Below are 13,283 nucleotides of genomic sequence, written 5' to 3'. Positions count from 1 at the left end.
GTTTCATTCGAGCCCCATGCAGTTAGAATCGTTCAATATGCCTACTTAAGGGATTTTGCATTTGAAATGGCGCCCAGATACTTAAATCCCAATTTTAATATCTTATTCGTACTCTACACCCTTATACTTTTCATTTGAATCCCAGATTGTCTTGATCGGTCTATATATTTTGTGTTTACTTAAATAAGGTTGAAGGGGAACGGATTCTCCCCCTTCATAAAGGGTGATTTTTTTGAGGTTAGGATTTTCATGCATTAGTATTTGACAGATCACGTGGGATTTCAGACATGGTGTCAAAGAGAAAGATGCTCAGTATGCTTTGACATTTCATCATGAATAGACTTACTAACGAGCAACGCTTGCAAATCATTGAATTTTATTACCAAAATCAGTGTTCGGTTCGAAATGTGTTCAAATTTTGACAAATTTTGTTCAGCGATGAGGCTCATTTCTGGTTGAATGGCTACGTAAATAAGCAAAATTGCCGCATTTGGAGTGAAGAGCAACCAGAAGCCGTACAAGAACTGCCCATGCATCCCGAAAAATGCACTGTTTGGTGTGGTTTGTACGCTGGTGGAATCATTGGACCGTATTTTTTCAAAGATGCTGTTGGACGCAACGTTACGGTGAATGAACACATTTCGAACCGAACACTGATTTTGGTAATAAAATTCAATGATTTGCAAGCGTTGCTCGTTAGTAAGTCTATTCATGATGAAATGTCAAAGCATACTGAGCATCTTTCTCTTTGACACCATGTCTGAAATCCCACGTGATCTGTCAAATACTAATGCATGAAAATCCTAACCTCAAAAAAATCACCCTTTATATCAAAACTTTGAATAGCCTATTGCTCCTTCCAGACCTCCAGTAATATCTCCAAAAAGCAAACGGTTTCAGCCATTTTTGAGTCTAGACGAAACAAGCAAACTTATATACCCACAAACATAAATTAATTTTTATATACATACTGTCTGGACCGGACTACTCCGCTGCGCCCTCTTTCACTCTCTTGTACCTTATATGTGAGCCTTATATTGTCATGATTGGTAAATAAATTGTTTGGGGATGGGACGGCCCCACAATCATTTTGCACCGGATGGGTCACACTTTAGATCGACAGGCAAATTGTGAAGTCTGCAGCGTTTCTATGTGGAAGGAAAAAAGATCCCAAGAAATCAAATTTTCTCCTCTATAAATTTCAACACTTTTTAATTTTTTCTAATATTTCTAAATGTTTTTATACCCTTCACCATAGGATGGGGGTATACTAATTTCGTCATTCTGTTTGTAACTCCTCGAAATATTCGTCTAAGACCCCATAAAGTATATATTGTCTGGGTCGTCATGACATTTTAAGTCGAACTAGCCATGTCCGTCCGTCTGTCTGTCTGTCGAAAGCACGCTAACTTTCGAAGGTGTTAAGCTAGCCGCTTGAAATTTTGCACAAATACTTCTTATTAGTGTAGGTCGATGGGATTGTAAATGGGCTAAATCGGTCTACGTTTTGATATAGCTGCCATATAAACCGATCTGGGATCTTGACTTCTTGAGCCGCTAGAGGGCATAATTCTTATTCAATTTGGCTGAAATTTCGCATCACGTGTTTTATTATGACTTCCAACAATTGTGCTGAGTATGGTTGAAATCGGTCCATAACCTGATATAGTTGTCATATAAACCTATCAGAGGGCGCAATTCTTATCCGATATGGCTGACATATTGCATGATGTGTTTTGTTATGACTTTCAACAACTGTGCCAAGAATAGTTCAAATCGGTCCATAACCTGATATAGCTGCCATATAAATCGATCTGGGGTTGGGACTTCTTGAGCCACTAGAGGGCGCAATTATTACCCGATTTGGCTGAAATTTTGTACAACGGCTTCTCTCATGACCTTTATCATAGGTATCGAATATGGCATGAATCGGTTTATACAATAGCCTAATACAGCTCCCCTAGCAACCCATCTACCCATTTTACTTCTTCAGCCCCTAAAGTGCGCAATTCTTACTAGATTTGGCTGAAATTTTACACAATGACTTCTACTATGGTCTCCAATATTCAGTTCAATTATGGTCCGAAATTAACCATAACTTGATATTGTTCCAATAACATAGCAATTCTTTTCTTTTATCCTTTGTTTGCCTAAAAAGAGATATCGTGGCAAGAGCTCGACAAATGTGATCCATGGTGGAGGGTATATGAGATTCGGCCCGGCCGAACTTAGCACGCTTTTACTTGTTTATACTTGGCTCCCCATTGTGCAACACTTGTGCATGGTTAGGTTAGGTTGAAAAGAGGGTGCATATATAAATCCGTCCATGCCACTATGGACATACACCTAATCCTGAAATAAGCATGTTGTGGGCTCTAAATACTAAAAAGTAACATCGAAATAGAAATCTAAGTCTGGAATTCGGTACTTACTTTAGTTACTTCAATTGGCTACGACAGAATATTTGTCCCACTAGCCGAAGGCAGAATAGCTTTCCAAGCGCCTCGATCTTCTGCGCTCATTCTAAAATCTCTGACACCAAGTTTCGAGGTGTCTCCCACAACTTGATCTTTCCATCGGGCTTTTGGTCTTCCCGGTTTAGCGTGTACCACCGTGTTTGCCTTCAAAAGACTTCTTTGCTGGAGCTTCTTCATCCATTCTGACAACATGACCTAGCCAACGCAGCCGTTGTATTTTAATGCGTGTAACTATGCTATCGTCGTCATACAGCTCGTGGTTCATACGTCGCCTATATTCTCCGTTAACGCAAACTGGTCCATATATTTTACGAAGAATCTTTCTCTCAAATACTCCAAGCACTGCCTCATCTGCTTTCACAAGTACGGTACTGCTAAAAGAATCCCAAATTTTTCACGTAACCAACACGCAGGGGATGTCCCCTTTATATGCAGTGCATTGCCTTGGCAATTAGGAATTTAAAGGGTTGTAGGGGGGTAAGAGGAATTAGTGTTTATTGATATTCGTCTTAAATTTCTGAACGACAATGTCGGTGGGAAAGACTTTAGCCGGAAGTCGATTCCACATACGAATGGTTCGGGCGAAAAATGAATTTTCTCGGTAATGCATAGTTCGGTCGACTGGTCAATCAATTACAAATGGGTGTGAGTTCCTGGCAAGTCTTGTATTCCTGGTGAACATTCTAACGTCGGGAGAAGAAGACGAATATCCCTGGAACACACGCCATGAAAATAACGATAGAGCAATACAACGCTACCCACATTCCGACGATGTTCAAGAGAAGCAATAGAGCTGGATACCCTACTGTCACCAATGAACACCATCGCACTCCGTTGAACCTGGTCAAGTAGCTCCAAGGATGATTTTGGAGCTCCTGCCCATATATTAGAGTTATATTCCATACTCGGCCTTATGTAGGTTGTTCTCCATTCCACGACACTATTGAGTAGTTCGGCCTATTTCTCAAATTTGTTGCTTTTTTCTTTTTCCGTACATGGAACTCTGGTAACTTAGCAGAACTATGGTGCGAACTAATAAGGCAGCTTCCTTTATGATTTGGCTTACTGGCTCCTCCATAATGTTCATTACACCATTTCCTACAAGTATTTGTAAATTTCTATGAAAAGTTTTGTAATGGTAGTCTCATAGCCGTAGAAAATTTAACTTCAATTGATAACTGCTGGTCAAATGCTACTTTCTTTCCTGGAGCCTTGTGTGTATTTTGTGTTAAACCATACCAAATAATAATCCATTTGACTAAGCATGTGTTACATATGTACTAAAAAACAAAAAAGGAATTGTAGCCACAATTTTTGACGCGATAAAAATTTTGAACTAATTTCTGTATTGATTTGTTAACTTATTGCAACTCGTTGACTCAAACTAATGGTTTATGTTACTGCGAAATTGTGTTATGTAATTTTTCAATAAAACAAAAGTCAATGTGAAATTCTTTTTCTTCTCCCTTTCACAAATGTCAGACTCGATGGAAGAGAAACAACTCCAACTGCAACAATTGTCAAACGACATGGTATACCGAAAGTCCAATGGTTAAGGAAAGACCGTCTAAAACTTTAAATCGAAAGTCCAGGGTCCTTTGGACCAAGAAAGCCAAGCCGGAAAAAACGATATGGTACACAGAGAATCCCATCAATGAGAGATGTAAGGAGAAGGCATAGGATTTTGCCAATGTCGACTGTACAAAAACGTTCAAGAAATAAAAGACCTAGAAATTAGATATAGGTATAGTTAGTGTTATTAGATCTAACATCTGTGTTAGTGTAATTATTTAGATAACCTCCTCCAAATGATTTTTGAAATTCTTCATTTCAATCATTTATTTTGAGTTTTCGAGTTTCGCAGTAAGTTAACTCCAAATGTGATATTAACTGTTTAAGTTGTGCCAATAGAGTTCTCTCGCTGTCTTTATGTCAATTAAAATCTTCTTAAGTATGAAGTACAAATTAATTGTATACTTTTACCAATGTGTGTGTGTGTCAATAAAATTCTAGTTGTGGACATTTGAAATTGGTTTGTAAAATGGAATATTGGAAGTAATTAGAATTAATAAAAAAAAGTTCAAAAAATAATCAAACGGCTTTCAAAAATTTTCTTACGTAAAACACGTTTCGCGTTGTATGCTTTTTTGCTTTAACATACATTGGGTATGTTGAGTTGGGTTTGAGTTGATAGTACGAGTATGTTTGTTATACCCACCACCATAGCATGGGGGTATACTAATCTAGTCGTTTCGTTTGTAACACCTCGAAACATTTGTCTAAAACCCCATAAAGTATTGTATATATTCTTGATCGTCTCGACATCCTGAGTCGATCTAGCCATGTCCGTCCATCCGTCTGTAGAAAACACGATAGCGGTCGAACGCCGCTTGAAATTTTGCACAGATACATAATATTGATGTAGGTCGTTGGGGATTGCAAATTGGCCATATCGGTTCAGATTTGTATATAGATCCCATATAAACCGATCTCCCGATCTGACTTCTTGAGCCTCTGGAAGCTGCAAATTTTGTCCAATTTGGCTGAAAATGTGCACCTAGTGTTCTGTTATGGCCTCCAACAACTGTGCCAAGTACGGTCTACAACCTGATATAGCTTCCATATAAACCGATCTCCCGATCTGGCTTCTTGAGCCTCTGGAAGCTGCAATTTTTGAACAAAAACTAGTGTAATGACTTTCAATATCTATGCTAAGTAAGATCCGAATCGGTCTATAAACAGATATAGCCCCCATATAAATCGATTGCCGGATTCGACTTCTGGAGCCCTTAGAAGCCTCAATTTTCATACGATTGGGCTAAAATTTGGAACAAAGATTTGAGTTATGACTTCCAACATCCATGCTAAGTATAATCCGAATCGACCTATAAACAGATATACCCCCCATATAAACCGATCCCCGGGTTTGAGGTATTCAGCCATTATAAGCTCAAATTTTCACCAGATTTGACTGAAATATGGCGCAAAAACCTATCTTAAGACTTACAACATCAGAACCAAGTTTTATCCGAATCGGTTAATATGGTGATAAAGGCCCCCCTCAGTACCGATACGACTTCGTGAGGGCAAAATAATTAAAATATTGGGTTGCCCAAAAAGTAATTGCGGATTTTTCATATAGTCGGCGTTGACCAATTTTTCACAGCTTGTGACTCTGTAATTGCATTTTTTCTTCTGTCAGTTATCAGCTGTTACTTTTAGCTTGCTTTAGAAAAAAAGTATAAAAAAGTATATTTGATTAAAGTTCATTCTAAGTTTTATTAAAAATGCATTTACTTTCTTTTAAAAAATCCGCAATTACTTTTTGGGCAACCCAATACAATCTCAGTTAATAAGGGTAAATTTTTACCGGAATCCATGGTGGTGGGTACCCAAGATTCGGCCCGGCCGAACTTAGCACATTTTTTTCTGTTTTTCTTCTTTTCTCCATATCTGTTTATAACAATAATGATAAATCATTCTAACGATTTGAATATGGGAGCAACTTATCCGAAATTAAAGAAATGTTTGCATTAGGGCACTTCTATAGGAACTTTCAAAAGCTTTATAATATATTTTTGCGTCATTTTAAATGTTTTTTTATACCCACCACCATAGGATGGTGGGGACTTTTTTTTACCGCGAGTTGCCCCCCACTTGACACGTCAGGATCCAGTGCACTCTGCTTTGTGAGGGCAGGGCCCCCAAAATCCTATCGCTCGGTTGTCTTCTGGTCGATTGCCGTCCCCTAAAGAAATTCTCGGTCTCTTCGAACACGGGATGGTGGTATAATGCCTCTTCACAGATGAAAAGGGTTTCCGTTTCGCATGATTTTTAGGTCCTAACCTTACAGATGAGTTTTTTTCCAGATCCAGATTCGACAAGGTGAAATTCCCATTATATCCGTTGAAACGCTCTCCCGACTGAGTATAATGCATGACTCATAGTTCCTCTTCTCAACTAGACCTTTCTTTGGCTCGCTATACTGCGCGGCTATCTTTCTTTTCAACGTCCCAAGATCCTCCACTATGGCTCCGCCCATAGTGGCTCACTTCTCTCTATTAAGGGGACAGATCGCGGACAGGGTGGACTCTCAGATTTACTTGATTTGGACGTAGAGATAGAGCGTGCTTTCTCCTCATTATTCGTTTTTAAACACACCACCGAAGGATGGGGGTATATTCATTTTGTCATTCCGTTTGCAACACATTGCAATATCCATTTCCGACCCAATAAAGTATATATTCTTGATCGCCGTAAAAATGTAGAACGATCTAGCTATGTTCGTCGGTCCGACTGTCTGAAGATAATTAGCTGAAACTTTACATAGATTCTGTTTTGTCCATAGGCAGTTTAAGTTCGAAGATGGGTTATATCGGACTATATCTTGGTCTCCCTTGGAGGTCACCGTAGCGCAGAGGTTAGCATGTCCGCCTATGACGCTGAACGCCTGGGTTCAAATCCTGGCGAGACCACCAGAAAAAAACATTTTTTTTCACCGGTGGTTTTCCCCTCGTAATGCTGGCGACATTTGTGAGGTACTATGCCATGTAAAACTTCTCTCCAAAGAGGTTTCACACTGCGGCTCGCCGTTCGGACTCGGCTATAAAAAGGAGGCCCCTTATCATTTTGCTTAAACTTGAATCGGACTGCACTCATTGATATGTGAGAAGTTTGCCCCTGTTCCTTAGTGGAATGTTAATGGGCAAAATTTGCATTTGCATATCTTGATCTCCCATCCCCCATATAGACCGATATTCTGATTTAAGGTTTTAGGCCAAATAAAGTCATTATAAATTATCCGATTTTGCACAATGTTTTGTGTTAGGTCACTCACGGCCTTCGTGATCCGCTTGACCATTATGTCTATGTCCTTCGCAGTTTCCTTTTCTCCTTTTCTGGTCTAGAAGGGATAGTCGTGCAGTATGCGTGCCAAAATTTATACCAATCGCCAGATTGCAACTTATATTCGATTCGATAAGCAACTCACCTCTCGTTGATATCCGAACTTCTCCAAATCTGGTGATGTGCATTAGCAACATTTTCTACAATGTGGCTCTTTTTCCCTGCAGAAGCGGCTTCAAGCAGCAACTTTAGGCTTGAAGTCGGCATCTGTGAATCATGTGTCATATAAAGGGGAAGCCAGCCAGTAATGAGACTTATTAATTTCAAGGCTGACTATTACTGAATCTTTAGTGCTTAGCGGCGAAAGACTACTCTTTGCAAGAATATAGGCTCTGTACTGACACGGAATAACTGTGAGCATCACACAGGCTTGAACTTTGAGCTCGAATCTGTTTTGTGTTCTTCGTTATCACGAGAAGCTAAGCTACGATTTACCGGGCGCGTCCACAGGTTGCATATAGTAGAATGCTCTATACGGAGTAGCTGCCAGTTGCAACTACTCCACGGACAATCAGCGGTATCGAGTAGAGAGTCTCAGTGAGAGGCCAGGTGGTACCGGCTCTTGTTTAAATACCGAGTACCTATGATGCTCTATAGAACAACTCGAGATATCGCAGCGATCGCTCGTATAAACCAGAACGAGGTTTCTCGCCTATAAGAGCTTTTGACGAGGATCGCCACCCCCACATGCAAACAACAGGCTCTGTGTCTCCTATCACCCGATCCCTTGAGCAGTTTAAATTCAGGAATATTAAGTCCACAAACTATTCTTTTACCCACCCATGGTTCCTGGATTAGAACCACGTCATATCCTCCTGCTAAAAGAAGGATCTTTAGTACAACCGAAACGGGCTTACAAACAAACTGAATACAGAATTTGCAACACTGTTGCGTTAGTCTCGTTTTCTGAGTCCGCTAGGTGTTCATCCTCACAAGATTCGTTCGATCTTATCACGATGAACTTCCTTAGCCATCCAGCGGCAGTTGAGAAAGCGGTGGAAGCACTCCTCCTCAGGACACTGGGCTGGACTTGTGGTGTGGACGATTCCTCCTTAGCTGCTTTACAGTAACTTTTGAGTTCTGTTTTTCCCCTCTAGTACGCCTTGAGCCCAATCTAACCGGATCACCCAAACTTAGTGGGCTTGTCGAGCACTGTCTCGACACCTCCCTCCTGTTTTGATCGTGGCAGGAAGATTTTCAGTCGCCTGCAATCCACCAGACTTTGGAGATGTGGTCGATAATTCCTCAGACAATTGTTCAGCAGCAACTTCTGAGTCGTGTCCTGGTTGCCCAACAACACCGTTTCTATACACTATCAGTCTCAAGTTGTTGAATTCGTAAGATACAACTCCTTGAGGCCTGTTAGACAGCTGGAGTTTGGTGCATGTCTCCGGTTGTCATCAGACTCATACAATCAACCAATCTTCCAGTCGGTGGTTGAGTGATTGTTATTCATGATCTGAGCGTGTGCCATTGTTCGAAAAGCAATATCTTCCTGCTTGACTAAATCCATTGAGACAATTGTTCAGCAGAAACTTCTGAGTCGTCTCCTGGTTGCCCAACAACACCGTTTCTATACACCATCAGTCTCAAGTTGTTGAATCCGTAGGATACAACTCCTTGAGGCCTGTTAGACAGCTGGAGTTTGGTGCATGTCCCTGGTTGTCATCATGAGCGTGTGCCATTGGTCGAAAAGCAATATCTTCCTGCTTGACTAAATCCATTGAGACAATTGTTCAGCAGAAACTTCTGAGTCGTCTCCTGGTTGCCCAACAACACCGTTTCTATACACCATCAGTCTCAAGTTGTTGAATCCGTAGGATACAACTCCTTGAGGCCTGTTAGACAGCTGGAGTTTGGTGCATGTCCCTGGTTGTCATCAGCCTCATACAATCAACCAATCTTCCAGTCGGTGGTTGAGTAATTTTATTCAGGATCTGAGCGTATGCCATTGGTCGAAAAGCAATATCTTCCTGCTTGACTTAGTCCATTGCTGCGCCCGGTCAGACCCCGATACTAGCCCAGGCAATCCCTCAAGGACGCCCAAGTATACTGATGACAGCCCATTGATTATCCCACTCCAATTGTTGCTAGGTATACAGCCCCCTTTTGCTCCCTTGTCGACAAATACTATCACCAAGCTGTCCTTAGCGATATTAGGAAAGTTTCTTGCACCCATATTATGACTATTCGCCTAAGTTCTTTTGGGAATGGAAAGCCCTTTCCGAATGTAGACGTGTAGCCTTTGGGGTAGCCTGTGCAACGAATTTCCGAGCTCAATTAGGTGTCTTCGTCTAAAGCCCCTGCTGAACAGTCGTTTGTCGGCTAGTAGAGCCTGTCGCAGCTACTCCACCAGCCGAGGTCTCAGTAGTAGACAACATGCTACGGCGTGATACCACCACCGCAGCTGTGGGGTCTTTGGAGTTCATTCTAAGCCTATTCCCGGGCTCTAGATCTGCCGCTCCACTTGAAACATATGCAGATCATTAATCGCCTAATGAATAACACCATCTGAGCTATCCTTGAATGACTTAAAAATTTTCCGAAAATAACTACCTATTACAGATTATTCGGAGCGGAGCGGAATAACAAAATGTCCGCCCTACTCAACGGTTCCAACAAAAATCTCGTCCACCGGAGGCCACCGTAGCGCAGAGGTTAGCTTGTCCGCCTATGACTCTGAACGCCTGGGTTCGAATCCTGGCGAGACCATCAGAACATTTTTCAGCGGTGGTTTTCCCCTCCTGTAAAACTTCTCTCCAAAGCGGTGCTGGCACGTCACTGCGGCACGCCGTTCGGACACGGCCATAAAAAGGAGGCCCCTTATCATTGAGCTTAAACGTGAATCGAACTGCACTCATTGATGTGTGAGAAGTTTGGCCCTGTTCCTTTGTGTTCATGGGCAAAATTTGCAATTTGCAACCATACAGAATGGCAGATTTATAACCCGAAAATATTTTACTTTCATATGGTATATTGTTTGTGCTTTTGTGTCCCTCTATCTCACAGTGCCAGTCTATGGGGAAAAACTTGTGATTTCATCTATTGGGTTGCCCAAAAAGTAATTGCGGATTTTTCATATAGTCGGCGTTGACAAATTTTTTCACAGCTTGTGACTCTGTAATTGCATTCTTTCTTCTGTCAGTTATCAGCTTTTACTTTTAGCTTGCTTTAGAAAAAAGTGTAAAAAAGTATATTTGATTAAAGTTCATTCTAAGCATCATAAAAATGCATTTACTTTCTTTTAAAAAATCCGCAATTACTTTTTGGGCAACCCAATAAATTAATAGTTCTGGATACTCAATAGGTTTGAGAATTTTTAATTATGGTTTGAATTATGGTTTTTAGTCATCAAAGTTAAAAATTGTTTAAATTTTGGGCTTTGCTTTTGTGAGATTTGCCTGCAGGTTGCATTTTAAATGAGTTTTTAATGAGGGCGCATATTATGTAACTCCACCTTAACATTTCAAACACTTTTGGGATTTTGAAAAACGGATAGACAGCAGACGTTGCTAGATCAATTTAGAATATTTAGGGGAATACACGCCTGATAGATATTTCGAGATGTTCCAAACGGAATAACGAAGTTTGGAAACGGAATGAAGTTAAAAATTCTTCTTTCTTTTTTACATGGAATGTTAAGGAGTTTAGTAACTTTTTCATGTTTTCCAAATTATTTATTTTTTATTTTTTATATTATGAAATCAAATTTGTTGTTAGACTTCTTTTAAAACAAACTTTGTTAAATTAAAAAGCTTAATTTATTTCCTCCCATCAGCTATGCATTTCACTGCACATCATTATTTCACCATTATAAGTTGATTTTTCTGTTGCACTTCATGAACTTTGCACGAAGCCTATTTTGATTGCACCACACCAAAACAAAGATAATTTAAAATATTTAAAACAATTTAATTCATGCCTTGTTTTGAATTCCAATTACAAATAAAAACTTTCAAAGAGTAAAACAAAATTGAAAAGAAATATTAAAAACAAATTTTTTTCTTTGCTCTTTTTCATATTTTTCATATGCGGTGCGGTGGAAACAACAACGCTTGCTTGTCATGCCAAAATGAAAACAAACAAAACAAAATGCTCTCAATTGTTCTTTACACCTTGCTATTGCTCTATGTTGCATTAAACACACTCCTCGACTATCATAATGTTACAAAAAAAAAAAATCAAACATTATTACCACTTTATTTTGGAAATCAACATAAAATATTTTGCTAAAATCCTAAAAAAAAAAAAATTTTAAACATAATAAATAATCCAAACCAAATCAAACATAATTCACATATTTGCAGACTAATCCTGCTGTTAAGTCCGCTGTTAAATCGGTGAGTGGTATAGAAACGTACATACATACATACTACATTTTAGTAACATTGAGCATTTTATTAACCTATACTATTAACTCATATTTAGTATCTTATACTTACATATTGTAATCTGTCTTAAATCTTTCCCCATCATTAACACATTATCATTTGTAGTGGTTCTAGAGTGTAGCAAAGTATTGCTATGTAATGTAGTATGAAATAATATTTAAATAAGTATTCTAAAATTAAGTTTATAAACTAATACTGCTTTCATCTACTTTCTTATTAATAAGTAACAAATATTTCAAATGTAATATGAAAAAAATCCATTTCAATGTAGGCTCTAATTTAGAAAAAAAAAACAAGTAAAAACGCGTTAAGTTCGGCCGGCCCGAACTTTGGATACCCACCACCTCGGGTATATATGTAAACCACCTTTCATCAAAATCCGGTGAAAATTGCACACCTTATGTTTTATAGCAGTTATATCGAAATATGTTCCGATTTGGACCAAATACTAATAAGTACAAGTCATAGTTCAATTGTGTATAACAAAATATTGGTCTTTTTAGTAGCTATATCTAAAAATAAACCGATCTAAACCATATACGATGCGGATGTCGAAAAGCCTTACATATGTCACTGTGTCAAATTTCAGTGAAATCAAATTATAAATGCGCCTTTTATGGGGCCAAGTCTTAAAATCGAGATGTCGGTCAACGTGGCAGCTATATCCAAATCTGGACCAATTTGGGCCAAGTTGCAGAAAAATGTCGAAGAGCCTAACACAAAGCGCTGTCCCAAATTTCGGCGAAATCGGACAATAAATACGCCTTTTATGGGCCCAAAACTTTAAATCGAGAGAACGGTCTATATGGCAACTATATTCAAATCTGTACCGATCTGGGCCAAATTGAAGAAGAATGTCGAAGAGGCTAACACAACACACTGTCTCAAAATTCAGCGACATCGGACAATAAATGTGCATTTTGTGGCCCCAAAACCTAAAATCAAGAGATCGGTCTATATGGCAGCTATATCCAAATCTGGACCGATTTAAGCCAAATTGACGAAGGATGTCAAAGGGCCTAACACAACTCACTGTCCCCAATTTCAGCAAAATCGGATAATAAATGTGGCTTTTGTGGCCCCAAAACCTAAAACCGAGAGATCGGTCTATATGGCAGCTATATCCAAATCTGAACCGATCAGGGCCAAATTGATGAATGATGTCGAAAGGCCTAACACAACTCACTGTCCCCAATTTCAGCAAAATCGGATAATAAATGTGGCTTTTATGGGCCTAAGACCCTAAATCGGAGGATCGGTCTATATGGGGGTTATATCAAGATATAGTCCGATATAGCCCATCTTCGAACTTATGGACAAAAAAAGAATCTATGCAAAGTTTCAGCTTAATATCTCTATTTTTAAAGACTGTAGCGTGATTTCAACAGACAGACGGACGGACATGGCTAGATCGTCTTAGATTTTTACGCTGATCAAGAATATATATACTTTATAGGGTCGGAAATGGATATTTCGATGTGTTGCAACCGAATGACAAAATGAATATACC

General features: G+C 39.4%; 1 protein-coding gene across 12 annotated transcripts in view; it reads left to right on the top strand.

Moving 5' to 3' along the window:
- The window catches only part of LOC106085439 (DENN domain-containing protein 1A), a 115,098-nt gene that overhangs the window by 81,510 nt on the left and 20,305 nt on the right, over nt 1–13,283 (top strand). For 7 of the 12 annotated variants that reach the window (XR_001220940.2, XM_013249677.2, XM_013249676.2 and 4 more), the window contains one exon: nt 11,690–11,722. The exons of 2 other annotated variants lie outside the window; for them this stretch is intronic. Coding sequence is in view for 8 of the 10 variants with exons in the window: in XM_013249677.2 (XP_013105131.2) it covers nt 11,690–11,722 (33 nt within the window). In the remaining 2 variants the exon portion in view is untranslated. Of the gene's footprint in view, nt 1–3,959; nt 4,141–11,689; nt 11,723–13,283 lie in introns of those variants that run through there. 3 more of the 12 variants (XM_013249684.2, XM_013249683.2, XR_001220941.2) reach the window with 2 other exon arrangements.

Source organism: Stomoxys calcitrans, chromosome 5 (assembly GCF_963082655.1).
Source record: "Stomoxys calcitrans chromosome 5, idStoCalc2.1, whole genome shotgun sequence".
NCBI lineage: Eukaryota > Metazoa > Arthropoda > Insecta > Diptera > Muscidae > Stomoxys > Stomoxys calcitrans.
This window is presented reverse-complemented; position numbering and strand designations above follow the sequence as displayed.